Source organism: Spermophilus citellus (genome assembly GCF_964194105.1).
Source record: "Spermophilus citellus genome assembly, chromosome: 4".
Lineage (NCBI taxonomy): Eukaryota > Metazoa > Chordata > Mammalia > Rodentia > Sciuridae > Spermophilus > Spermophilus citellus.
In genome coordinates, this window is record NC_138185.1 from 261,632 (window position 1) to 286,753 (window position 25,122).

At 53.6% G+C, this 25,122-nt stretch overlaps 1 protein-coding gene across 2 annotated transcripts in view; it reads right to left on the reverse strand.

Moving 5' to 3' along the window:
• Positions 1 to 1,785: 1,785 nt before the first annotated feature.
• Positions 1,786 to 25,122, reverse strand: part of MYT1 (myelin transcription factor 1) — a gene marked incomplete at both ends in the record, with an annotated part of 61,600 nt that continues 38,263 nt past the window's right edge. Inside the window, 14 exons of one of the 2 annotated variants that reach the window (XM_081291944.1) lie at positions 1,786 to 1,926; positions 2,247 to 2,390; positions 4,905 to 5,008; positions 5,547 to 5,638; positions 8,357 to 8,578; positions 11,828 to 11,911; positions 12,321 to 12,383; positions 15,588 to 15,656; positions 15,769 to 15,831; positions 16,660 to 16,814; positions 19,205 to 19,474; positions 19,716 to 19,840; positions 21,170 to 21,384; positions 23,936 to 24,049. In XM_081291944.1, the coding sequence (XP_081148070.1) occupies positions 1,786 to 1,926; positions 2,247 to 2,390; positions 4,905 to 5,008; positions 5,547 to 5,638; positions 8,357 to 8,578; positions 11,828 to 11,911; positions 12,321 to 12,383; positions 15,588 to 15,656; positions 15,769 to 15,831; positions 16,660 to 16,814; positions 19,205 to 19,474; positions 19,716 to 19,840; positions 21,170 to 21,384; positions 23,936 to 24,049 (1,861 nt within the window). The remainder of the gene's footprint in view (positions 1,927 to 2,246; positions 2,391 to 4,904; positions 5,009 to 5,546; positions 5,639 to 8,356; positions 8,579 to 11,827; positions 11,912 to 12,320; positions 12,384 to 15,587; positions 15,657 to 15,768; positions 15,832 to 16,659; positions 16,815 to 19,204; positions 19,475 to 19,715; positions 19,841 to 21,169; positions 21,385 to 23,935; positions 24,050 to 25,122) is intronic. The other variant, XM_081291945.1, reaches the window with a different exon arrangement.

Sequence of the window (25,122 nt, forward strand, 5' to 3'; positions counted from 1 at the left end):
GACCACACCTGGGGAAAGGCAGCTCCAGCAGACATTGGCTGAGCTGGTGGGGGCGGGGCCCAGGTTGCTTTGTCCAGGAGACCAGAGATGGAAGAGCCCGCCCATCCTGACCACCCACAGCACCCCAGGAGGTAAAGCCAGGGCACCCCACAGACCATGGCACCACGCACAGTCAGACTTTTATTAGGAAATCACCCTCCAGGCGCACCATGGAGTACTGTGGGTCTAACATGTTTCCTGAGGAAGGAGGGTCACAGTACCAGAGCAGTTAGGGGCCCCGCAGCTGGCCCGGGAGTCCCAGCCACCACTGGGGCCTGACCGCCACCAGTACTCCTCCACAGCAACATGACTCAGCCGTAAGAACCGCCACAAACGCAACACGAGACATACGCCAGGGCACACACGTCTGCGCTACTTAAATAATAATAAATACAGAATCCCACTTGCCGCCGTCGTGACTGAACGAAGGAACCCAAAAGGAAAACGGAAACCAAAGCATGTTTCTCTCCACTGGGCCAAAAGGAGGAAATCCCCAAACTATCAAAATTCCTCAGTTACAAAATACTTCTTAAAAATTCCATATTAAAAGAATAAATAACAAAATATATAAAAAATAACTTGGTTGCATCAAAATTATGACTAGGAGTTGTATCCTGGTTTTCGTGGCCTATCTTATAGTCAAGTAGCCACTTTTGCTTTGATTTCGCTTATTCCACTCTTAGGGTGCCTTAGTGCAGGGTCTAGTTGAAAATATTACAAAATTAATAAATAAAATGTTAAATAAATAGCAAACATTAACATAAGAAGATGTGAATATAAATACTTACATCTGGACAAAATTAAATAATTTACAGAATAAGCTAACTACCTCCAACGTCTTCCAGGAGCTGCAGCTTCTCTACTTTAAATACTAATTCAGAATTGCCATCACAAGGGACTTGGCTCTATTTACACAGTCGGAACATTGTGTTCTTAACACATTAAATTAAAATTCACCTTTTTTCACATCTTGAATGGATCTAAAAAGAAGTGAAACCTTGGTGGTCTCCCACTAGGAATTTACCCCTGACCTCACAGACACTGTCCCCACCTTGGCCACCTCACATAGAGATCAAGGCCAGCCAGCCATGACCAGATGATGTGGCAGTGATAAGCCAGGGGCCTGGGTGGAGGTGCAGAAGCCGGGGACTGCTTTCCAGGGGCCTCCCAGCTTGAACCCCATGAGCTGACTGGGCTGCTATGCTGTCTACTGTCTGGATTTTCATCTGGAAGGCCTACTCCTAACTTTACCTCTGGCACAGAGTTCTGCTCCACCCTTAACACAAAGCTGAACTAAATGAAAACAGAAAACACACTTGCCACAAGGGCCCTCACTGAGAACAGACACACAGCTCCAGCCATGTCCTCTGGGCTGAGACACTGGCCCACGGAGCCCACACTACCCTCCCAGTCTCTACAGACAAAGAATACTGTGGTTGCAAACTCCAAAACTTCCCTGAGAACCTTGTCCATGAGCTTCCACTGGAGTCTTTGAGCTGCTCTTCAGATTTCTTTCAGAAAACAAAAATAAATCACTTTGTAACTCTCCAGCTTCCCCAGGCACTTGCATGGGGAGGCCTCGGCCCCAGAGACAGGATTTCCAGGCACCCCTTTGGATGAACCCGCCCAAGGCTGCACCCAGGCTGCCAAGGAGAAGTCACTGTGAGTTAGGGACCCCACGGCGAGGGGCAGGGTAAGGGAGGTAAACACAGGAGCCAGGGCGGGGTGCTCCTCCGAGCATCCGGCCTAGACCTGGATGCCCCTCACGGCCTGCTTGATGCTCTCCAGGAGGCCCTTGTTCTCAGGATTCTGGTAGCAGTCCTGATTGGAGTACATGTCGGTGAGGGTGCTCACATAGGCGTCAAAATTCTGTTCACATATTGGCTCCTAGAGAACAGAACTAGGTTAGCAAGTCCATCTACACAGTGGGCCCCAGGTAGCAGAAACCAGTCCCATATAACCAGAGGCAACGCTGGTGGCTACCCCATCCTAGAAAGCCCACCAGGGTTTCTGTTGGCAGCGACTCCAGTGACAAGACCCTCTGCCTCAGACCCTCCTGCCCCAGATTCACAGGCTGCTCAGGAAAGTGAGAACTCAGCAGCTGACAACTGGTTCCGGTGGGCCACAAGAGCAGGGCCCAGCAGCAGAGGGGTGAGGGGCCAGCCGCCCTCCCCTGAAGGCCCAGGCAGTGAAGCAGAGTTGCATACCAGGTGGGGAAGGCGGATGTTGGCGAGACTTTGGATGAGAGCCTGGCTCAGGCCGGACAGCTCCAGAAACAGGGCTTCATTCTGCTCCTCGATGAGCTTGTTCTCCTCCTCAATGCTCTTCAAGTTCTTCTCCATGGAGGAGATCTGAGGACGAGCCCAGGGGTGGGGGAGAAGTAGGCACCTGCTTCCCCATGGGGCCCCACCTCTAGGGAATCGCTGGCCCCTGCCCCTGGGCACAAGAGGCAGAGCCCTCCATAAACAGCCTGTGCTCAGGGAGATCAGGCATTGATGTGGGGCTGTGTGTGGCCAGGAGCTATGTGTGGCCATGGTTCTGTGCTAAGGATGGGAAAGGACACAGGACAGAAGCACCCTGTGCTCATCTCAGCCACACCAGCCATGTGTCTCACATCACCAAGCTTCCCAGTCCTGTCTCTAAGTTGTGAATGTCTGCACCCACCCCATGGGTATCAGGATGCCTCTGGGTATTCCCCTCACCAAAAGACCAACCAACTGCCTCCACAGGTCTCCCAAGCAAGTCTTCTGCAGGTCAAGCACAAGGGTGGCCCCTTCCTTGCTTGCTATACCTCAGCCATGAGCCTGCACAGGGCCCCCAGGTCTCTGATATCAAGGGACAGCCCAAGCCTGTCTGGATATCTCCATGGAGCCCCAGAGGAGAGGCTTAGCTCACGTGAGGATCATCTTAAGCAGGGATAGGAAGGTCCCTGTGGGAGACTGCAGGTAGGACCCAGCGAGTCCTATCACCTGGTGACAAGTGTGGCTTTAAAGGACTGGGGAGGGGGAAGGCGCCTTTCCTTTGCATTCTACAGTGAGCACAATCCACCAGCTCCCTTCAAAGGGGCGGCAAACACCTTCCAAATAAGGCTAATAAAATGTAACAACTTGTCTTTGAAACAAACAGGTTTGTTTTGTTTGTATATGGGGTCTCACTGTGTTGCCCAAGCTGGTCTCAAACTGGTAGACTCATGAGATCCTCCCACCTCAGCCTCCTGAGTAGCTGGGACTACAGGCAGGAACTACTATAGGTCTGGCTCTTAAAAGGTAGGTTCTGCCCTCTAGAAAGAAGTATGGAGAGTCCTAGAAATACTGTGGATGGAACTACCACAAGACCCAGCTATCCCACTCCTTGGTGTTTTCCCAAAAGATCTAAAATTTGCATACTACAGCAATACAGCCACATCAATGTTTATAACAGCACAATTCACAATAGCTAAATCATAGAATCAAGCCAGATGCATATCAACAGATGGATGGATTAAAAAATTGTGGAATATGTATACAGTGGAGTTCTACTTGCCATTAAAAAAGGATGTAATCCTAGCATTTTCCAGTAAAGGGATGGAAATGGAGAATAGCATGCTAAGTGAAATTAGCCCAACTCAGAAACTCAACGGTGGAACATTTTCTCTCATATGTGGAAGCTAGAGCAAAATAAAGGGGAGGAAAGGATAGGATAACATAAAGAAGCAATCAATTACAAATTAACAGACAAGCAAAAGGAAATCTAGTAGAGGAAGGAGAATGGGAGAGAGGAGGGGGCAGCAGGGGAAAAGAGGCAGAAATCAATTTTCATGGATGTTTGAGTTTCTCAAAATGAACCCAACTACGAAGTATAACTCTAAAAAGAAAAGAAAAGGTGGGCTTGACAAATAATGAGAAGTAAGAGTTACTGCCCGAAGGACACTGCCACTAGGGGACAGGAAAGGCCCAGCCAGGGGCCCTGTCACCCCATGTCACTGCCTATGAACTGGAGGGCTCAGCATGGACAGGGGCAGGACACAGTGAAAATCCTTTCTGAGCTCCATGGCTGATGCTGTTTTTATACGGGCTCCAGAGCCACAGAGAAATGAGCTGAGCACCAAGACACCTGGGGCTGGACCATGTCAGAAAGGGGCTGCCTGTAAGAAGGGGCCTTGCCCTCTTCCCATCTTCTCATTATTCTCATTATTCTCATTATTCATTCCTGTAGGGGAATGGTCACCTTCTTGTCCCTTTGTACCCCCAGCCACTATGGGACACTCCTCCCATGCCACTAGCTCTGCTGTGACCCAATCAGCAGCCCCAGGGTGAGGTATGTTCTTGTTTTCAAAATAAGGCCTTCCCTGCTTTCTTCTGATCACCAGTGCTCACTAGGGGAAACCCTGTAAGCCAAGCATGACTCAGAGCAGTGAATCCTTGAACCACAACCAAACACAGCAGGACCCACTCTGAACCCCATCCCACTGAGAAAGAAACAGGAACAAAAAGGTGGAGGTGTAGAGGCCACTCTATCGATGGGGGGCTGTGCTGGGGAGTCTGGCTTCAGTTCAGGCCAAGCACCACGCTCAAGGGCTGCCAGGACTAATAAGGCCAGAAACCCCAACAGGGCAAAATCCCTCACGAAGTGCGAATGCTGAAGGACCACTCGCACCCTGAGACTGATCCGCTAGGATGACCAGCACCAGTGGGACCCAAGGCCCCGGGAGTGAACAGTCCTAGCACTGCCAGGTAGTGGGCGGGCAGCCAGCCAGCCCACACTAAGTATCCCTGCAGGCCAGGCATGGGCTCTCAACCAGCTCAGCTCAGATAGCACTGATGGACACTGTCATCTCCAGGATGAACTGTGGAAGGGCAGAGACAGGCAGGAGCAACAGCACCCACCTGGGACTGTAGCTGTACCATGGCAGCTTCCATCTCCGAGTTGGACTCGTTCAGGTCTCGGATCTCCTGGTTCAGCTGCTTGATCTCCTCGTCATTCTCCAGCACTATCCCAAAAAGAAACCTCAAATGTAGCCTGACCTCAGGCCCAGACGGCAAGTGGGGTGCAAGGGGCCTGCTGCACAGGTGGAGCAGAGGTCCCCACAGGGCCCTTAAGCTCATCTCTCTTGGGCTGGGATCCCACATTCCCCTCTTGGAAACCTGTCTTGGCAATGAGATGACAGTTGTTTTGCCTACTGGCCTGGGCCCTGGTGGGAAGGCCTGGGTCTATTTGCAGGTTCTAACCACTGAGACAAAAGGGGAGGAGTATTCAGAAATGAGTCTCTTTCCACATCCATAACCCCAGGGACATAGCTTCTGGTGCTGAAGAGGGCTCTCTGATGCCAGTGATCACCAAAGCCCCAGGTCAGAGCAGGCATGACCACTCAAATGAAGGCCAAGGGAATCCAGACATGGGCACTGAGAACTTGAGAAGCATGGGCAGGCCTGGCAGCTCAGGACAGGGCTGTATCTACTATGACTCATTCCTGGAGAGGTTGGCCTCCCTGCTCCCTCCCCAGGGATAGCTCCAAAGGGCATCCTTACCATCACTGGTCTTGAATTTGGGGCTGAGAACCTCGTCCCCTGAGAGTTTTCCCTTCTTTCCAGCAAAGGTTGCTCTGGGACAGCCAGACAAACTAGAAGCAGATGTCATTCATTACTGACCATCCCAGGGTCACACACCAAGAAATAGCCCAGGGTCACACACCATGACCAACCCAGGGACACAATTCTTGAGTCAATCCAGAGTCATATACAGTGAATGGTCTTAGACAAGCTCCATCTCACTCAGATGACCCTGAGGTCCTCTCTTTGGCAGAACTGCCCCACATCAGCTTCCTGCCCTCCTGAGGAGTAAGAGGTAACAGTCCAGGCAAGGCAGGGGCCAGGATGTATCTTCTCTGAGCACAGCCTATCTGGCACAGTAACAGCTGATCCCATGAGTAGTGTGACTTGGGGCATAACTGCTCCCAGGCACTGCTTCCTCTGGGGCCTGAGGGCCACAAGACCTACTTGCTGGCACCTTTCAGGTCTGACTTCCCAGAGGAACCCTTGCAGCTGACTCTACCCAAAAGAGCCTCCAAGGTGTGGTTCCATGACACTGATGCCTTCTTGGACAGAGATGTTCACACAGAGATTCATAAGGTTGTGGGTCATCAGACCTGATTTCAGGTTCACGCAGTGGCCCAGCTACAACAGGGACGCAGGCTGTTTGTGTTGGAAAACAGATCCTTTACTTATGCCTGCAAATGCCCAGTGAGCAGTAAAAAGCAGGACAGAGCTTGGCAGCTGTCTTAATTTTTTATCTATATCTCCTTTATTACCTGAAACTTTGGTTTGGATTCCTGCTCAGTTCTACACCTAGCATGTTAATCTGAGTGTTCGTCGAAAAACTGGTAACTTAAGGTTGATTAGCCCTAATTTATTTAACCCATTACTCTCATCCCCCTTCAAGACTGAGGACCCCAAGATAAGAATAACTAAGGTATTTAAAATAGATTGTCAATGATCAGCTTTTTTTTTTTTTTTTTTGGTACAGAGGATTGAACTCAGGGGCACTTTAACCACTGAGCCACATCCCCAGCCTTTTTCCCTTTTTATACTTTATTTAGAGATGGGGTCTCACTAAGTTGCTTAGGGCCTCACTAGGTTGCTAAGGCTGGCTTTGAACTTGTGATCCTCCTGCCTCAGCCTCCAGAGCCCCTGAGATTACAGGCATGTGCCATGTTGTTTGGCTCAATGACCAGCTTTTTTTTTTTTCAACATTCTGCTTTTTACCAAGCAGAAGTTTGCAGTCAGATTGCCCTATGACGCGACAGCCCCCCTAAGCAGGATCAGTCATCTCGGGATGGATCATCTCACAATAGGAGTCAAATTGCCCTCAAGCAATGACTAAGAATGAGGCTTCCCCAGAGCTGAAGCTGTCGGGAACCAGATCACAGCTTGATGGAGACTGCTTGATCATTCACATCTTTAGCCCCTGGCCCAGTTCTTCCTGTTCACACCCGAAGTTCACGTCAGTATCCCTGAAGGCAGGTCTCATTCTTTGCCACATAACTACACTGATTCCACTCATTTCCTACTTGTCACCATGACTTTTGTTTGTTTTCTTCCAGATGAGTAGCTAGACCTACTCTGTTAGGACTCCAGAGTTGGCTCTCTGGCCTAGGAGTCCAATAACCACCCACATCAAGAGTGAAGGCTGAGGACGTGCTCAGGAACCCCTCTGTACACCAGCCCCGCAGCCTCTTCTTGGGCCTTCTTGGACTCTCCCTTGTGGCCTGTGGCCTTTGGCCATCCCAGATGCCCAAGTGAGACCTGGTCTCTGCTCTGCCCCTAACCAGGTCACCTCACTCACAGAGGCAGTCTGGAGAGATCCTAGCTCAGGACTTTCTGTCTCTTCTTCACCCGACTCTGACCTGGTCCCACAGGCAGGTCCTCCCCAGCTCCAGCCATGCCAAGGGTCTGACCTTCAGTCAGCTGGAGTGAGTTCCTGGATCCTTCTCAGAGACCTCTTTCCCACCTTCTCTGATGTTTTCCCCAGAGCCCTGACTACCACGCTTCATCCAAGGTAACTTACTCCTCTGTCTACTCCGTCTGTTTCCCCACTCACCCTGCCCAAAACTCTGAAAGGGAAAGAGCTAGCTGTCCTTCAGCCTCTGCTCTATCACCAGGCCTTGGAGCAAGATGGGCTCTCAGTAAATGCTTTTGTTGGATGAATACATTAATCATCCTTGCAGAAGGAGGAAGGAAGGAAGGAGAGAAGGAAAGGAAGTGGAGGGGAGAAGAAGGAAGTGGAAGGGCAGGGAAAGGGACTTCTAACAGGACTAGTCACTGACCCCATGCTCCTCAGCCACCACTGTGACCACCAGCACAAACAGGAAGGAAAGACGAGGGGACAAGGTGAGAACCCAGAGCACTACCCAGGCCCACGGCCCAAGCAAGAAGGGGTCTAGTCTCCAGATCCCTGAAAAGCAGGGTCTCTGCCCAAAGTTCAGATAAGGGGCCGCAGTGAAGGGGGCAGGATAGGAGACATTGATTCCTGAAAGTGGACAGCCTAAAAGGGAATTTTCTCAGACATGGCCTGAACAAGTGTGACTCCAGCCTAGAGAGACTCCCTCCGGGCCTGGAGAGCAGCTACCAGAGCAGACACAAGTGGAAAGCAACATAAAGACCCTCGGCACCAACAGAGCCTTGGTGGGCTTCCCCTGGGCAGCTGCCCATATGGCCTCACTTCTTCCTCTGGGAGCTACTGGCCCCATTGAGCCTCTCTCCCTCCCCCCAGGAGCCTTGTCCCGGCCCAACACCAGAGCTCCTGATGGCTGACATAGAGGCAGAGTGGGTGGGACAGTTACCTCCGGTGGGTGAGGAAGCTCCCGTTGGCATGGCCGGAGCCATCACAGCCTGGGGTGGGGCAAGTTGGCCCCTCGTTCTTCAGCGCCTTCCAGGAGAAGGACGAGCCATTGAGGGAGCCCTCTTTCTGCCTCCGGGCGGCCAGAGGGCAGCCAGACGCACTTCTGTGAGAGGCATATTTGCCACTGATGTGACCAAGCCCCACACAGCCTGGAACCGGGCACCTGGACATAAAAAGGCTGAGGTGACCACAGAGGCACTGGTGTAGGGGGAACTTGGAGACCCACCAGCTCCTAAGTGAGGCAGGAGGGCCGCAGAGTCCCGGAGCCTCGGGAAGAGCCTGGCCTTCCAGGTAAGAATCGAAGGCCACATGGCCTGCCTTCCCTCTCTCTCTGGGCCTCAGAGCCCCTGCTTGGCTGCAAATCAGGAGGACAGCCAGGGGCAGCAGGGGCCTGCCATCACTGAGGCCAGGCATGGCATCCATGGTTGTCCCGGAAACACAAGCTTAGATATCCCATAATCGTCTTGCCTGTGGCTGCCCAAGAGTGGCTTTTCCTTTGCTCCAGATGTTCAAGGAGAGGAGCAGAAACCTTTATGTCAATTACATAAGTACAGAATGGAAAATGCCCCAGGCACAACTCGTGGGACCCTGTCTGAGTGTCTGTCCTCACACCTCAGGGAGGGATGTGGACCAGGGAGATTTAGGGGACCAGTCACCCAGAAAGCAACACCTGACCCAGACCAGATTCTCAACCTGACAGTTCTCAGTTTTCTCCCACCAACAAAGTTCATCCTGATGGTCTGTCACTCACTCACAGTGTGTGAGCATGCCTGAAAAGGGGTACAGCCCCAAGAGGCATCACTGCCCTGTTTTATAGTGGTCTTGGGGCACAGAGAAGTCAGGAGGCAGGACCCCTCAGGAGGACAGAGGGCTATCAGCAGAGGCCCCTGCTGTGGGAGCGGGAGGGCACAGGGCAACATTGCCCAGGAGGAGGTCACAGCCTCCCAGTGCTGGTAGGGAGGGCAGTTGCAGGGCCTTGACCCACACTGTGGCCTCGTCTCGAAGGCCACCCATGTAGACAACTTCCCAGCCTTCTTTTCTAGGGTTCTTCTTCCTCTTCTGTCCACACTGCCCGTCTCTTGCCTCTCCTCCCCTTCTCACTCATCTGGCCGCCCAGCGTAAGACAGCGCAGGATGTCCACTGGGCGGGTGAAAGGACATCTCAGCTTCTAGTCTAGAGCAGGGACTCTGCCCAGGGCTCCCAGGAGGGCTTTGGTGGGGGTTCACATTTAATGTTCAGCCCCTCAAACCTGGATGCCTGCCAGCCATAGGGCCTGAGGATGCCTGGCCAAGACTGAGGTTGAGGGCTTGGGCCAAGAGGAGGCAACTGACAAGTGCCTCGTCTCACAAGATCCAGGGACCAAATGAAGGTCGTGTTTCAGTTGCTCCATGAAGTTCAGTCTGGATTCTTTCTAACCACTTTGTTGCAAAACTCTAACTCTCCCTAGAATGGCATTCATGAGGGTTATTTCAGGCGTGATTTCTTTCTCTTAAAACCTGGTATCAAATCTTCAGGGACATCACGTGACTTTGTGTAGAGAAATACGTGGGGCACTGAGCCACAGGGTTTCCATGCTTCTCAGGTGAGTTGGTTTCTTGGAGTAGATGGTGGGGCCCAGAAACTGCATGTGGTGACATGAGAAATGGAGCCAAGAGAGCAGGGACCAGAGGAACATTTCACAAGTCAGATGCAGTGTGGCTGGTGGCACAGACCTCCTCCAGGTGGGCAGAGAGAGCAGGTCCTGACCCCCACACTGGAACAGTTGTCAACTTCTGGACCAGTTATAAAGTGGTGGCAACCGGGATTCACCACAAAGTGCTGACAAGACTTATCTTCCGACAGGCAAACATAAATTGGAGCTCTCCCTCCACAGCCTTGCAAACAAACTCCCTTCTCTCTGCAGGACATGGTGCATCCATTAAAGTTTCTGCTTTGGTCTGCATTTACTAAAAGATGGTGGTTAATCATAAATATGGTTAAGGTTTACGGCTAAGGGGAGGCCCTATAAAATGGGTGTGCTGTGGAACCATTAGGAACTCCGTCCATCCTGCAAGTGCTGGACAGTTTCTAAAGGTCACAAGCTCCACTTGGCTTGGCTGCAGAACTCTTGCTTTTTAAAAAGCAAAGTTGATAGCACATTAGAAGGAGGAAGATCATTTTTCCCAGTTAATTTGAAAAATGCTGATCTTGATTTTAATCATTTGCAAATGCAGCACAACTCATTTGTGATACCCCTGCCAGCAGGGTCTTTGCTGAACATATAAAAGCAATGTGTTTGTAGGGTCACGGGCAGCTCTTGGACTCTCGGGAGGAAAAGTACTTTTCTCCACCCAAGCATTTATCATGCCAGACTTATGATACTAACAACCACGCGTTCCACACTGTCCATATGGCTGTTTACTGTAATAATAGAGTAACTACATCTTACTAGACCAAGCAGCTGGTGGGGGCATCCCCTTCTGAAGGATGTGACACTGCTTTAGGCCCCTTCTCTGTGGCTAAGTAAGTGTTCAGGAATAGCTGGGGCGAGCTCTGAAGAGGAACACTGGAACCTCGGGTCCAGGTGCCCCTCTGTGAGAGGCATGGCTGTGTGTGGCCCAGCAAGTGACACAACCTGGGCAGGCTTGCTTCCTGTGAGCCCTTAGGACCTGCCCCAACCAACAAACCCCAAGACTCATATCAACCAGGTAGCCAGAGCCATTCCACTGTTATCCTGGAGGGGACCCGTTGCCCACTTTGGCAGGTGGGCCAGTGAGTCCCCCTGTTGGAGCCTGCAGCACAGCCTGGCCTCCGCCTGCAAGTAGACAGTGCAGGGGACTAGTTCCCTACAGAGAGAACAAGCCTGCAATGATGCCAGACCCCCCGAAACAGGTGAGCCCCCTCTGCCCAGTGAGCAGGCAGCCTTTCTACCTCAGGGACCTGGGTCATCTAAGGTTAAGGATGTCTTCCTCCACACAGGAGGGTCTGATTCCCACTTTCAACACTCCCAGACTTTCCCACTCCTGGCTTTGCACAGGTGAGCAGGCTGGTGGACACACAGGATTCAAAGACTTGATGGCCCCTAACCATCCTCCTCTCCTGAATCTGCACCTGACTTTTCCTGCCAGAGAAAAGTTGTGCAGATTGCAAGGCCCATGCGCACCTGTGGCCAGCCTGAGGCCATAGGACACTCAGCCTGCCCCATTAAACACTTCCAACCTGAGCTGAGCCCAGAGAGGGACTGTCACACGTGCCCTCACTACAATACCCAGGCATTGATGCACTGGGTTTGAGCACTTCATAAAAAGAAGATTGTCATCCATCAGTTTGAATATCAGTTACAATGAAAGGGAACTCTAGAATGAGTCTGGTTTTAGAATCATGATACATAGGAAAACCTCCACTCTGCACAGCAGTGGAGGGCCAAACATACTTCATCAGCTCAGGGTCCTCCTTGTCATCCTTGGTGGGTGCCACCTTAAGTCCACTCTTCTTGGCACGTGGGCAGCCTGACAAGCTGGTTTTAAAAGAGGAGAAATGCCACCTCAGTCCCAGAACAGCAGCTCCCTTGCCATCCACCCCATCCCATCCCCTCGAGCTCTGGGACCCCACAGGGCAGAAAGAAGCCAGGGCAGATCAGTCAATCAGTCATTTGGAGCACAGTCCACAGACACAGAGCCTTTGCACAGAGCAATAGAGTCAGGAATGGGAAGCATCCTCATGAGCCTCTAACCTTGACCCTTTGTCTTTATCTCACACTGCAAGGGGCCACTTGACCAGGTTCCAGATGTACCAATAATTCAGACAGACGGAAAAGAGCTCTGATTAGTAGCAACATTAAGAGTGCCTTGTTCTAAACTTTAGAAATTTGTCTAGGACAGAGACCCCACACATATACCCCACCCTGCTGCAGGCCCCTAACTTACCTCCGATGTGAAGCGTAGTTCCCTGTTATATGGCCAGAGCCGTCACAGCCCGGTGTGGGGCACCTGAAGGGGAAAGTGAGATGAGCATGGAGCCTGTGATGGTGTTCACCTCTCTAGGCCTGGCCCTTGAGGAAGCAGATTGCCTTCCCAGCCCAGGGCCCCCGAGGAGCTGCCCTCCTTGAACAGCAACACACCCAGCTGCTTCTGCCCACAATGGGCATCGACAGGGTCATCTCGAGGCCTTAGCATTTCTCCCATTTGCCCAGGAGCAGGGGTGGGGGTGATGTGGAAGGCTGAGGAGAGAAGCCCAAGGGGCCCAGCTGTACACCAGGCACCAAGGTGAGGTGTGGGGGCCACTGTATCCAAAAGCAAAGATGGACTCCAGCTGGCCATTTATCTGGCTCTAATCTAGACTAGAAGCATCCAGAGTGCACCTGAGCCCTGACTTTAAACACAAGGGCTCAAAGGGCACACCTTGCTCCTGAGACAGCTCTGTCCTCCCAGCTGCACTGTGGCCTTGCTCTCAGGGAGAATGCACTGGGGCTGAGGAAACCAATGGGTGCTCCCTGAGCACCTGCCATTTGGCTGCTGCAGGACTGATCCCGGTGCAGTGTGTGCAGAACTCACGTAACCAGTGACTTTGTGTTGGCTACTACCACAGGGTAAGAAGGGAAGACACAAAACACAGAAGTCCAACTTTATACACCCCAAAATGTTTGATGAACACATCATATAAGGTGGTAAAATAACACCCTAGTATTATAAGCATGGACGTTCTTATTTTCTCCCAAATGACAACCAAAATAAAATGTTAGCCCTGGCAGGTGTTAGGATGGGGAGGAGGGCTGACTCAGCAGGTGGGCCTAGCTCCCCTTTGGATCTGCTCTGCACTTCACCCCTTGTGAGGGTGCTGGCCTGCAGGCCAGGTGAATGCTGTTCCTGGCACTCTGCACCAGAGAAGCATCTGGCAGACCTCAGGTGTACACTCACGGTGGTGGTCACTGGGTGGCCAGGGTGGCAGACCCAGGCTTATAGGCAGAGATGAGTGGCACCAGTGGTGAGGTGTAGACACACCCACTGGTCCTGGTGAGTCTCAACTGGGCCCCTGACTCCCACAGGGAAGCAGGTACTGGACCCATGGCATCCCTGCACTTCTTGCTGAGGCCTGACACAATGGCTTCTCCCAAGAGTTGTGTCCAGGAGAAGACAGTGTTCACAGCATCAGAAGGGCAGTTGTCCTAAATATGCTCCTGTGAGCTGTACAGGGTCAGTCGCAGGAACTGGAGCCCCCACGGCCCCTCCCACCACTTGTCTCCAGTTGCCTGGTCTGGGCAAAAGAATCCATGCCTGATGGACATGTTCTGTGTGGGTAGCACATACTGTGACCCCATCTGAGGGCTCTAGGAGTGACCTTGCCCTGTGCAGAGCCTCCCAGGCCCTGCAGATGCGTGGCTCCCCCTGGACCCCTCACACACAACTCCTGGGCACACAGTCACACAGAAAGGGGAACAAGAGCCTGGGGGCTTCTCTAATGGGGACAAATCCTCTGAAGAGTCTTTGCATGTGTTGAGAGGGAAGCCACCAAAAGACTCATCTTCCCCAACCTTGCCAGAGCAACACCCACTCAGGAGGATGAAGAGTACACCAGGAAACAGAGGCAGGGAGGACCCCGCCACCACCACCCACAATCACCAGGCCACACTGTGGTCAGAGAGAAACAGGTGATGGCACCCCAGAAAGACCTCCAGAGCAAAGAGAAGCTCTGGGGCTGGGGCCCATCAGCCCCCTCTCCCATGCCTTGCTGAGGCTGAGCAGCTCATTACACACAAGGGAGAATTTTTGCTGCTATTTCTACTAAAGTTTTGTGTTAAAGTTCACAGATTCTCAGTCTCAGGAGGACCCTGACTTCCCAGCAACTGTCTCCTGATAGGATCATGCAAGTTGCCTTCATCAGCATTGACTAGCTTAGGCTATGAAAACCATGAAAACCGTCATCATGAGAAAAGAAAGCAGAATTGGAAAGGAAAACAGAACATAAGAAAGATGGCAAGAGATGGGTGGTGTGGGAGCCCCAAGCTGCAGAACTTAGTGCTCCCACTTTGGGTTTCCAGGCCCAGAAATGGTGGAGCAGAGAGTTAATGAGTAAATGTGTAAGCCCACCAAGGTGCCCACCTGCTGTTCACTCTCAAAAGGGAACCCAGTGGGACACTCTCCTCCACAGGGGCTAGAGACAAGGCTGCAGGGTGGGAGCTGGAGACCCAGGATTCCAGTCCTACCCTAAACCAGCCCTGCTCTCCTGAAGCCTTCACACTCAGCTCCTCATCCCAAAGGCTGTGTCCAGCTTCTCTCTGGCCCCAAGACCAAGCAAGGGAGTCTTGACCTGGATTCAGGGCCTCCTAATATAAAGCCCAAGGAGAGTGGGCCAGTCCCAGGGACATAAACTACAGAAATGAGAGTGACACCTCCTTATGCCAAGGCCTCCACTCAGCCCTGGGGCCCAGGATGAGGTCTCTGCAGATCAGGGTCATGGGGTCTATAGTGTCAAAGCTCAGCCAAAAGCCTGAGAGCCAAAGGAAACAACTGTTCCCAACTCCAATCCCAAGAGGACAGATGCCTTGAAACCTCTGGGTGCCTGCCTCACGTGTACAGGACACCTCAAGCAGCTGGCTGGTGCCCACGGGGCCTGTCCTGCCACGTGTTAGGGGCAGGGAGGTGCAGAAGCAGAAAAGGGGCCAGCAGAGAAGGCAAGAGCAGGGAGGGGAAACACTGGGAGGTGCTGGGACAGAACAGAGCAGCTGAGGGTTGCAGGAGAAGGAAGCAAGGAGCTCTCTTGCGCCATTGATTCCATTTCACTCAGCAAGAGCAGCACGACCTGCAGCCACTAGTCATGGCAGGACTTGTAAGCCACAGCCAGTTCTGGCCTTTCTCTAGATCTCTAGGGCTATGGGCAAAGCAGACCCCGGCAGCCCTGTGGGATCCTCCAGAGAGGCTGGGGAGGGGCCAGGACGGTGCAGGAACCTGTGTCAGCCCTGGCTCCAGCCCAGGGGAGAAGCAATGGCAGTACCAGAGCAGGGCCACAGGTGGCAGCGCAGCCCCAGCCAGGCAGAAGCAGCCCTTCCTCAGGCATGGCCCCTGCCCACTCCAGGAGAGCAGTGACCAGCCCAGGTGGCATCTTGGAGAGAGCTGACTTTGGCAGGAGCCTCATGAAGGAAAGAGCAAAGCAAGGGAACTGCCCAAGAGACAGGGGGTCAGGGAGCGCAAACATACTTGAGGTCAGCAGAGTGGGCAGCCATGAGGTTTCTGAGGCTCTTGTCAGCAAGAGGGCAACCAGAGAGGCTGAAAGAGAAGAGATGGGATACGGGGTAAGCCACAGAGGGGGAGCAGAGAAGGAGAAGAGGAAGACCCCCCAGAAAGCACCATGGCCCGGCCAGAGGAGCAGGGGACGAACCTGCGGTGGGAGGCATAGTTCCCAGTGATGTGGCCACTGCCGTCACAGCCAGGGGTGGGACAACTGGACAAAGGAAAAAGAGCATCAGAACCCAGCACGACGTGCACTGCAGGTGCTGCAGTGGGTGGCCAGGCCTCCTCCTGGCCCCCAGCCCCCGGGGGAGAGCCCTCGCCTCAGACTGGAAGCTTGGCCCACACAGCTTAACTCAAGAAGGAAAAGCTGGACTTGAAGTTCAGATGCCTCCGAAGCACAGGGGCTGAGCATGCGCACCTGTGCTGTGTACTCATGTCTGGACACCTAGGCAGGGCCCTTCCCGCTTCAGCTCCTGAAGCAGCATGTCCTCCCCTAAGGATAAGAACCTGGGACCAGCACCCAGGGAAGGTCAGCCCCAAGGCAGAAGGGCATGAGTGGGGCTCTGGGTGGGGAGAGGAGGACCGGGTCACTCTGGCACAGGTGCCAGGCACAGCCCCCCACAATCCTCTAGGGGAAGAAGGTGGTTGGCAGTCTGGGGTGAAACAGTGGCTGCTAGAGCTGAGGGTGGAGACCAGGCAGTGTGCTCTGGGCCCAGGCAGGGGTCTAGCTGTGGAGAGAGGGCTGGGCCTCTGTTGCACCGAGGGTTCCTGTGGAGTTTCTGTTCGTGACTCCTTGGTCCCCGTCCTGCTCTGCTCTGTCCTGCTCTGCAGGCTGGCCAAAGACTCTTCCTTGTTCTTAATTGCTTTAGAGGATCCCATTAATGCCCAGCACAGCAGTAACAGGAAATGTCTGTCACCATGAGGGCTGCCTGGCTGAAGGTGGTGGAGCCAGGCAGGAGAGGCCCTGAACTGAGACAACCCAGCTGCTGTAGGTGATGACCAGGCCTGCTCCTCCCAGTCTGCAGGTGTGACAGCTTACGTGAGCAGCTCCTTCTTTATGTCCTTAGAGAGAAACTTCAGCTTGAAGTTGGTCAGGGTGACTTCTCCTGGGTACTTCCGCTCTTCAAAGTTCTCTTCTGACACCTCCTGGTCATCTGCTTCAGAAGAAGCAAAAGAATGTGCTGCTGGCTCTGACTGCAAAAAACCAGCAGGGAGATGTTTTAACGGCTGGCTGGCGGGGAGGCCCGGGCACCTAACCCGGTGAGTGAGAGAGAGGGACCTTTCAAGACAGTGTCCACGAGGCATTTCCTGGAATTCTTGCCTTTTGGAGGAGGGAAAAGGCCCAGTTCCCCCAGGAAACACAGAGGGCATCTTGTGGCCTGGACCCATCCCACACCAGAGCTCCTGGACAACAAGATTCAGGATTCTGTGCTGCCTGTCCTCAGGCCGCCCCCACCAGGTCACCCCACAGTATGAACACCTGGGGAAAGAATCCTCGGGCAAGGGTGGTGCCCAGATGTCGCAGACCCTAGTTAGGAAGCTGCACTGGTGACCACTGGTTATGACATGGTGACCCCGCCACCACCACCACCAAGTGTGCTTCTTCACAAGTCACCAGCTAAATACAGGCTCTGGAAGACAGTTCACCAACACATAGACGGGCAAGGAACAGCTCGTCCCAGTAAGGACAGGGCTCCAGCAGGGTCGGGACAGCCAAAGTCCCGCAGGACGGCTACACCATTCCAGGGCTGGCACCCACTTGCCATGGGTCCCAGTGAATTGTTCAGGCACTGCTTCTGCAGACCTGAGAGACAGCAATAAGGAAGTGCCCATGGGGCCAGACAACTCGGGAACTGGCAGTAGACCTGGTCAAGAGACTGGTGCTGCCTTTGCTCCACTGAACAGGCTCAGGGAAAGAAACTTATTTGCCCTAGCCAGTTGGCGGAAGCTCCTTGGCAAACATGCCCAGCCTCAGGATATGTGAGGGCTCCCAGAAACAGAGGGGAAGAGATTTTCCCAGAGCCCCATGGATACAAGTGGTCTAGAGTACCTGGGGACAGAAAGGATGGGCTGCTATGGCAGTGTGGGACCTCAGGCAGGGCTGGCAGGAGGGTCTGAGTCAGGAATCCAGGACAGAGATGGAGGGACAGAAGGGCTTGACTCAGGAAGCGCTTCTGGGGGTGACCTGTGCCTAGGAGGTGGGTGGGGGAAGAGGCAGAGTTTGGGGATGAGCCAAGGCCACTTGATGCAGAGTAGATGATTGGCCACCACTGGTGGGAACCTCTGAAACAGAGTCACCCTATAGATGGTCACTTATTCCTGGAGGTAAAGGTGTGACCCAAAAATATGTGTTAAGAGAAGAGGGGGACCAAAGCAGCCTGGAGAGACCAGCCCTGAGCAGAGGCCAAGAAAGGGGCAGAGGAGGGCCCAGAACACCAACTCACTGGGCCCAGAAGGCAGCTGGCTGATAAGTCAGGCCAGGGGCTTGTGGGAGGTTGAGTCCTGGAGTAGGGTGTGAGTGCAGAAGCTTCTAGACCTCCAGATAAGAGCTGGTAGTGGGAATACTACATGCCACCAGGCAGGGCTCCTGCCCACCCTGGGGAGGAAATCGGCTTTAGGTGACCAGGCAGAGGCCGTCCCAGGTGCAGTCCCCTCCAATGGGGACTCAGCCTGTGCCACCTCCTCCAGGACCTGACATCTGATGGGGGCAATGTGACCTCATCAGGGAGCCCAGTCTATCCCTCTATAAAATGGGGTGATCCTGAGTCCCACCCAGGGGTCAAATGAGGAGCCTGGCTCACACTGGGTTGGGCCAGGAGGGGGCCTTACCACACCTCCCCATGCCTCCTTGGGCACTTGGCTCCATCCCCTGCAGATCCCTCTGGGATCCCCTCCAGAGGAGTCTGGAAAAGGGAGAAGTATGGGGAGCCTACAGGCCTCATGCTGCCTGGACCCTATGTGTCCTTGGAGCTGTCCAGTTCCTTGGGAGGCCCTCTACTAGGGGAAAAGCCCCAGGGAGCCCAGGCCCAGGGCTCTTCATCTTCCATGTCAGATATATAGGACGATTAGAAAGGGGAGTCCCCACAGCTCCAACACCAACGCTGGAGCTACCTCCTCTTTACCAGGTTCGTACTGGTCTGGGGGACTCAGGCCACTGCCCACCATGGAGGCCTCACATACAAGGGGGATCTGAGGTGGAAGTTGCTCACTGTCTGGGCCCAAGGAGCCCAGTAGCTGAGACCCTGTCTGGATAGCAGACGTGTTTTTCAGGTGGGTGAGAGGCTCACAAAACCAAAGAAACCTGAGCTCTCTCCAAATCAGCCCCTGGAGTCTGAAATGAGGCCCTCTCCTCCCCACACTCCAGGACCCTTCCCATTGGTGCTGACCATGCATTCTGCAAGGTGAGAAGACCACTTCTGTCGATGGACAAGGCTGAAATGGCTCAGCAGGAGAAACCCTTCCTGGAGGGCAATCCCTGAGTCCCAGCTGCCCAAAGTCCTACCAGAGCCAGGAGGTGCAGCCACTAGGAAGTGAGCAGCTGCTCCACCTGATCACCCTCCTGTGCCGGCCTGCCCCACACCTACCTCATCAGGCTCCTCTTCTCGTAGGCGGCTGGGCTTAGTGTAGTCTAGGGGCCGGTCCCACTCATCCTGACGGGAGGCCTGGCTGGACTGGGGCGAGGTCATGGAGCTGCTGGGAGCGCTGGTGCTGCTCTGGCGCTGGGAGGCGTCGGGAGACTTGACACCAGGGCTGCTGCTGCAGCTGCTGCTGCCAGGGAAAGCTCCCTCCCGCTGGCGGCGCTTGTGCATGCTCAAGTCCAGTGTTCCATTTTCATCCACCTCAATGTCCACAGACTAGGTTGGAAGGTGAAAAACCCAGGTGAGAGTCAACCCTCCTCACACCGGCTGCTGCAGCCTCACCACAAGAGAGGTCCTGCAGGAGTAGGCCCCTCCAAGGCCAGGAGTAAAGTTAAGTACGAGAATTGCCAACTAGACCCTAGCTGTTCCTGGAAGCGTCTCCCCGCAGGGAGTGGGTGGGCCTGGCTGCAGTCCCACCCACTCACCCCTCCTGGGACACTGCTGAGAGCATGCCCACCTTGCTGGGTAGGTCCTGTGGCTTGGTGCTGAGGTTCTCTGGCATCTCCCAGCAGCGGGTGGAGAGGTTCAGGATGGCAGTGGCAGCCATGTGCGCAGCCTCAGCGTCGTGTGAGTAGTCGAAGCCTGCAGAAGAGGGTGGGGTGCTCCTCACATAACTACTGGGGGGCTGTGCCTCAGGGGAGGAGGCCTTTGGGGAAGGTTTGGCTGCAAAAAGGGAACAACACCGCTGACTTAGACAGGGACAGAGATGGCAAGCGCATGGGGCGTGCTGGGGTCAAGGCACAGCCACTGCAGTGTGGGCTTGGGCCCAGCTGTTCACCCCTCCAATGCGCCCCCCTCAGCCCTGAAGAGACCTCTCATTTCTGGCCTGACCAAGATCTAAGCAGAAAGAACAAAACTGTCCAAAGACCTCCCAGCAGCCCTGGTGTCCCAAGCAAAAAGAATGTGTCCATCAGCAAATGCCTGGTGAGAGACTGGAGAGTTCTGTGGAAAGGGTGTTTGGAATGTCACTCCTGGGGAACGTTTTGTCACATGGTATCAGAAGGTATTCCATATCTCAGCTGACTCTGCATGCCTAGTTAGTAGCTCCTGCCTTAACAAAGCAGCAGTAGGGACCAGACCACACAAATGAGGGAATGAAATGTCTTCTCCCAGAAATGCTCTTCTGCGTGACACCGAGCCACCAAAAACGCCAGTGTTTCCAGCTCTGGCTAGTGAAATGCTCCTGGAGGGCCCTGAATAGCCTGCAGGCACACAGCCCCAGTCCTGGGGCACAGGCTCTCTCTGCTACGGGGAGGGAGAACCTCCCACCCAGGAGGTTCTTCCAGGGGCGACTCGGGAGCAGCAGGGAACTCCTCTTGGGCTGCCCCACACCCACCAGGAGGCACTAACCCTAGTCACAGGTGTACTGTGTGCTTTTCCACCTTGCATCATTTCCAACACTGGCAAATCAGTGCAATGAAGAAAAGAAAAGATGGGAGGTTGTTCTAAAAGTTATGCAGGACAATTTTTATCAATACAAATGTTGCTGATGCCATAAACAGCGTTTCCAATGAGATGGTCCCTGTGCAAGAAAGCAAGTGGCTTCCTGCCAGGGTAAAAATCCTGTCCCTCCCACAGTCTGACCCTCCCCAGTGGCATTGCTAGGAGTAAACTCCCCACTGCATTGGGAAAGGGGGCCCTCTCAGGGTGAGCCATGTCAGTGACGTTATTCTTAAGTCTCTGGACATACGCCATAAAGGACCTGGTTTCGCTTCACAGATACTTAGGAAACATGTAAGGTCCCCAGAAGCACAGGGAGAGACGTGGGCCTCAAGGAAGCCATAGCAGTTACCCCAGGGCATCCAACACCTCAGACTTCCATCTTAGTCCCTTCTAGCTCCTCAGAACACTGGGCCCACCCTCCCAAAAGCAATGCAGGAAGAAAGACCAGAATGATTCTCCCCAACTTACATTGGAAGGCTTTGGGTGAGGTTTCGCTGGTCTGAATCTTTGGGGCAAGCATACGTTTGCCAAAAACCTGAGCGTCAAAACTTGCGTAATCAAAGGTGACCTTGGAGAACTTCTCTAGCTCCTTGGCCAAGTTGGCCCTCGGTGTGGCAGGAGCCACGTTGGGCCGGTAGCTCCCATAAGGAGGGACCTCAAGCTGCTTCACAAAGCACATGGGCCTGGAATGGGACAGAGATCAGAGCCTGTGAGGGCAGGGGAACAATGCCACCCTCCCTATCCTATCCTACAGCCATGGAGAACGGAGACCCAGGGAGACACCCCATACCCCGCCCTGAAGACCATCCGAATGCCAGCTCCTGTGGCAGGCTTGTGACCAGTGCAAGGAAGGATACTCACCAGGAGGCAGCAATAGGAACACACAAGGAGGAGCGCTACCTCCTCGTGCAGACGGCAGCGGCCAGAGGAAACGGCCTGAACTGCCCTCCAGCTCAACGACGGTTGGCAAGCCCTCAGCAGGGAGCCCAGCTGTGGCACAGCCCAGCACGATGGGGGACCACTACATAGCAGAACAGCCTAGCACTCCAGCAAGGAGGACCTCAGGAGGTCTGAAAGTGGCATCATGGCCTTTGGCCCCATGACCCAGTTCTTCCCTCAGGCAAGGACTTAGTGGACCTCTTCTCAAATCTGGGTTAAGACACCACCTGAGGGTTGGCTAAAAGGGCCAGCAGCAGGCATGAAAAGGCCACAGAAAGCTTTTGGTCCACTGAGGTCCATTGAAGAGTCCTTGGGAAAGGGTTTGTACAGCAAGGGAACAGAAAGGGAGAGGCTGTGGGGGCGGGGAGAGTCAGACCAACGAGCACAGAGGGCTTTCTGAACCAGTCCGCTCAGAGAAGAGGGGAGGCAGCCTTATCTGGACCAAGCGTGACTTCAGTGATGTGTGAGGTATGAGAATGGGTGAGGCCTCCAAGCACGAGGCACTCTAAGAACTTGAGTGTGGCCTCAGAAGAGAAGCACCAGGTAACCTACAGCTTCAGGCCAGCTCTGAAGGGCCTGGGAAGACCAGACAGCACCCGAGTATGGGATGCACCTAGCATCAGGAAGGACGGGGCCCAGGCTAGACTGGCCAGCAGTACCTGGGGAGGCTGCAGCACATGGCCACTGGGCTTCAGTAGGGACACACTGTCTCTGACCTTAGCATATGTGCCACTTTTTCCTTGGCCAGTGTTTTGCCAGGATCTTTAGACTTGGGGTCACAGATACCAAAGAAGCTTTGCAAAGCCTTTCCTCACACCCCAGGCTAGGACCCCAGAAATGTGGGCCAGATGGAATCAGCAGCCCAGAAGGTGGCTCCTGCACTTGGCACCGCTGCGGGTCAGGTGCTCACTAGGGACTGGGGAATGCAGCATGTCGATGAAGCCTGATAAGAACTTTGGAGTTCCCGAGGTGGACCAACAGGTCCCAGTCCCCTCCAAGTCCAGGGCCTGTTTCTCTCCCTAACCTCAGCAGGCATTATACCCAGGATGTTTTAATATTTTATCAGTTACTTAGATCATGTCAGGGAAAGGATCAAGTTAGCCACTGACAGAAAGCTGGAAAGAAAAGCAAAGAGTATGGAGGAAAGAAGCTGCTTCAAACCATCTGAGAACCAGCCATCAGGAACATACCAGCAGGAACCTGCAGGGCCACAAGAGCCCATGGATGGAACATGAGCACATCCATCCATGAGCAGGAATGTTGAGCCCTGTCCCAGCCAGAGATGCAATGAATGGGAATACTCCTTCTGAGGGACTCTCTAGAAAAGCCAGTCAAGGGCCAGAGTGTGGCACAGCCATGGTTGGCAGCCAAAATCTTCTGACTGAGGTTCTGCAGGCCCATGTCAGGAAAGGCAGAGGGCAGTAGCCATGGAGCCCCACAAAGAGGTGGCAGCACTGTGTCAGCCAGGGCTTGGCCTCCGCTGGGCATGATGGCCTGTCTCTGTGCTCCTGTGTGGGGAGACAGAACCTGGAACAGGATAGGAGAACCAGGGAAAGAGAGAAATGAGCAAGCTCGTTAGAGAAACGGGGATGAGCGGGGAAATGAGTCATGGTGCCTCTTGGCCCCACCAGGTGGAAGACTGCAGTAGAGAATAAGGCTCTGACAACAGACCAGTCAGGAGGTACAGCCTTGGGAAAGTGCCCAAACCTCTGAGTTTATCTGTGAAACCCAGATCTCAGGGTTACCTGTATAGAGGGAGCTAAGCAGATGCATTCTGGGTGGTTTTTCAGAAAGTCCCTGCATTGCTGAGAGTATTCTACAAATGCATACACACATGCAGTTGCACACACATGTAAATGTATCATGGATGCACACACCCACACAGATGTGCAAACCTACAAGCCAATACACACACAGGCCCACTGTTGCCTCAGATGCTCACAGACCACACAGGAGGCAGTGCTGGGAGCAAGGCCTACACCCTTCCTTCTCCCTTGCCTTAGGGTCTATCCTAGGATGGAAAGACAGACAGGACAGACAGGAATTAGTGCCATGGTGCTTCCTGGGTGTCCACTGTCCTTGGCTGGTATGGTCTGCTGTCTCCAGATAGGAACAGGGTCTTCTCTACAGATGGAGCAAGTGCCTTGGGAACAGCATGGCAAAACAGCCTGTGCCTAAGACCAGGGTGGCCATGCAGGTTTGTGCCTTGGATGAGGGTCTCGTGAGTGCCACAGCAGGGAATTCTCCTGTGGATGAGTGGTGCATATGAGTGGTTCTGTAGCTCATATCACCCACCTGAGGATCCGATCTGAATTGGAGCTATTCTTGGAAGGATCTCCTGTCTGTGGTGGCTGCTTCTCATGAGATTTGGCTAATTTTTCAGCGGCAGCAATGGGACACCCAGACAAACTAGAGGAAAGAAAAGGAGAGAAACCTGAGTCTTTTCTTCCAGGCCAGGCTTCCTGGGTGGCCAGGTGTGTGGGTTTGAGAGTAGCATCGTTCAATGAGAATCCCAGGTGTATTCCTGACTCATTCCCACAGGACAAAGTTTTCTCTCTGGCTCTGTCCTGCGTCCTCAAAGTACAAGTTGCTCAGTTTCTGTTTTGGAAAATTTATGCCAGTGACACACAAAAATGAAATGCATACTAAAGGGAAGTGAAGCCCAGACAGAAACACCTTCTTCTGCTAGGCCTGGCACCAGGCTGGCCCTCTGACTTTCTGGTCATTCGCCAGCTCCCAGGCCAGGCTCTGGAACCTCTCTGGATGACGTCTGTAAGTTGACTTGGGGGAACCAAGGGCCCCACTCAGACCACAACTTGGGCACTATCCCTGGAAGATTCTGTACCTTCCTAGGAAAGTGACCAGGATAAGGGCAGAGCAGTTCCACCTGTCAAAACTGGGTTGACAGTGAGCTCAGGAGCCAGCTCTAGGACATGGAGGGTGACACAATCACATTGTTTGGGAACTTGGTCTCTTGTCCAACGAACTGAGCCTGAGAGCTCTGGCACTTTCTCCATCTGAGTGTGTGCCCACGGGGGCCCAGGCACATTGCTCTCAGATGAACTAGAAACATGGACCCCTCTCATGGAGGGAAATGACCAACAACTAAATATAGTCAATGGCCTAGAAGCTTCATGTCCACCTGCTCTGCACTTGCTCAGAAAAGCCCAGAGTGTAGCCCTACCCCCTGAGCTCCCTGCTTGTTTCTACATTTGTGGCTCACCCACGAACAGAGGTTTTCCAAATGGTCAAGACACAAAGTCGTCACCTGGCCCTCTGCACAAGGGTCAGACCTTTCAGAAAAGGCACATGTTCACCCCCAGTCAAAGGGGTGTGGGCAGCAACACCAGCAGGTGATCAGAGCTACAGGTGCCATTCTGTCCCTACAAAGGCCCCTCGAATACTCACTGGCCCTAACCTTGTAACTGCTGCATCAAGCAGCTGCAGGGAAGCTGCTATCACTCAGGGGCCACCTGTCAGGC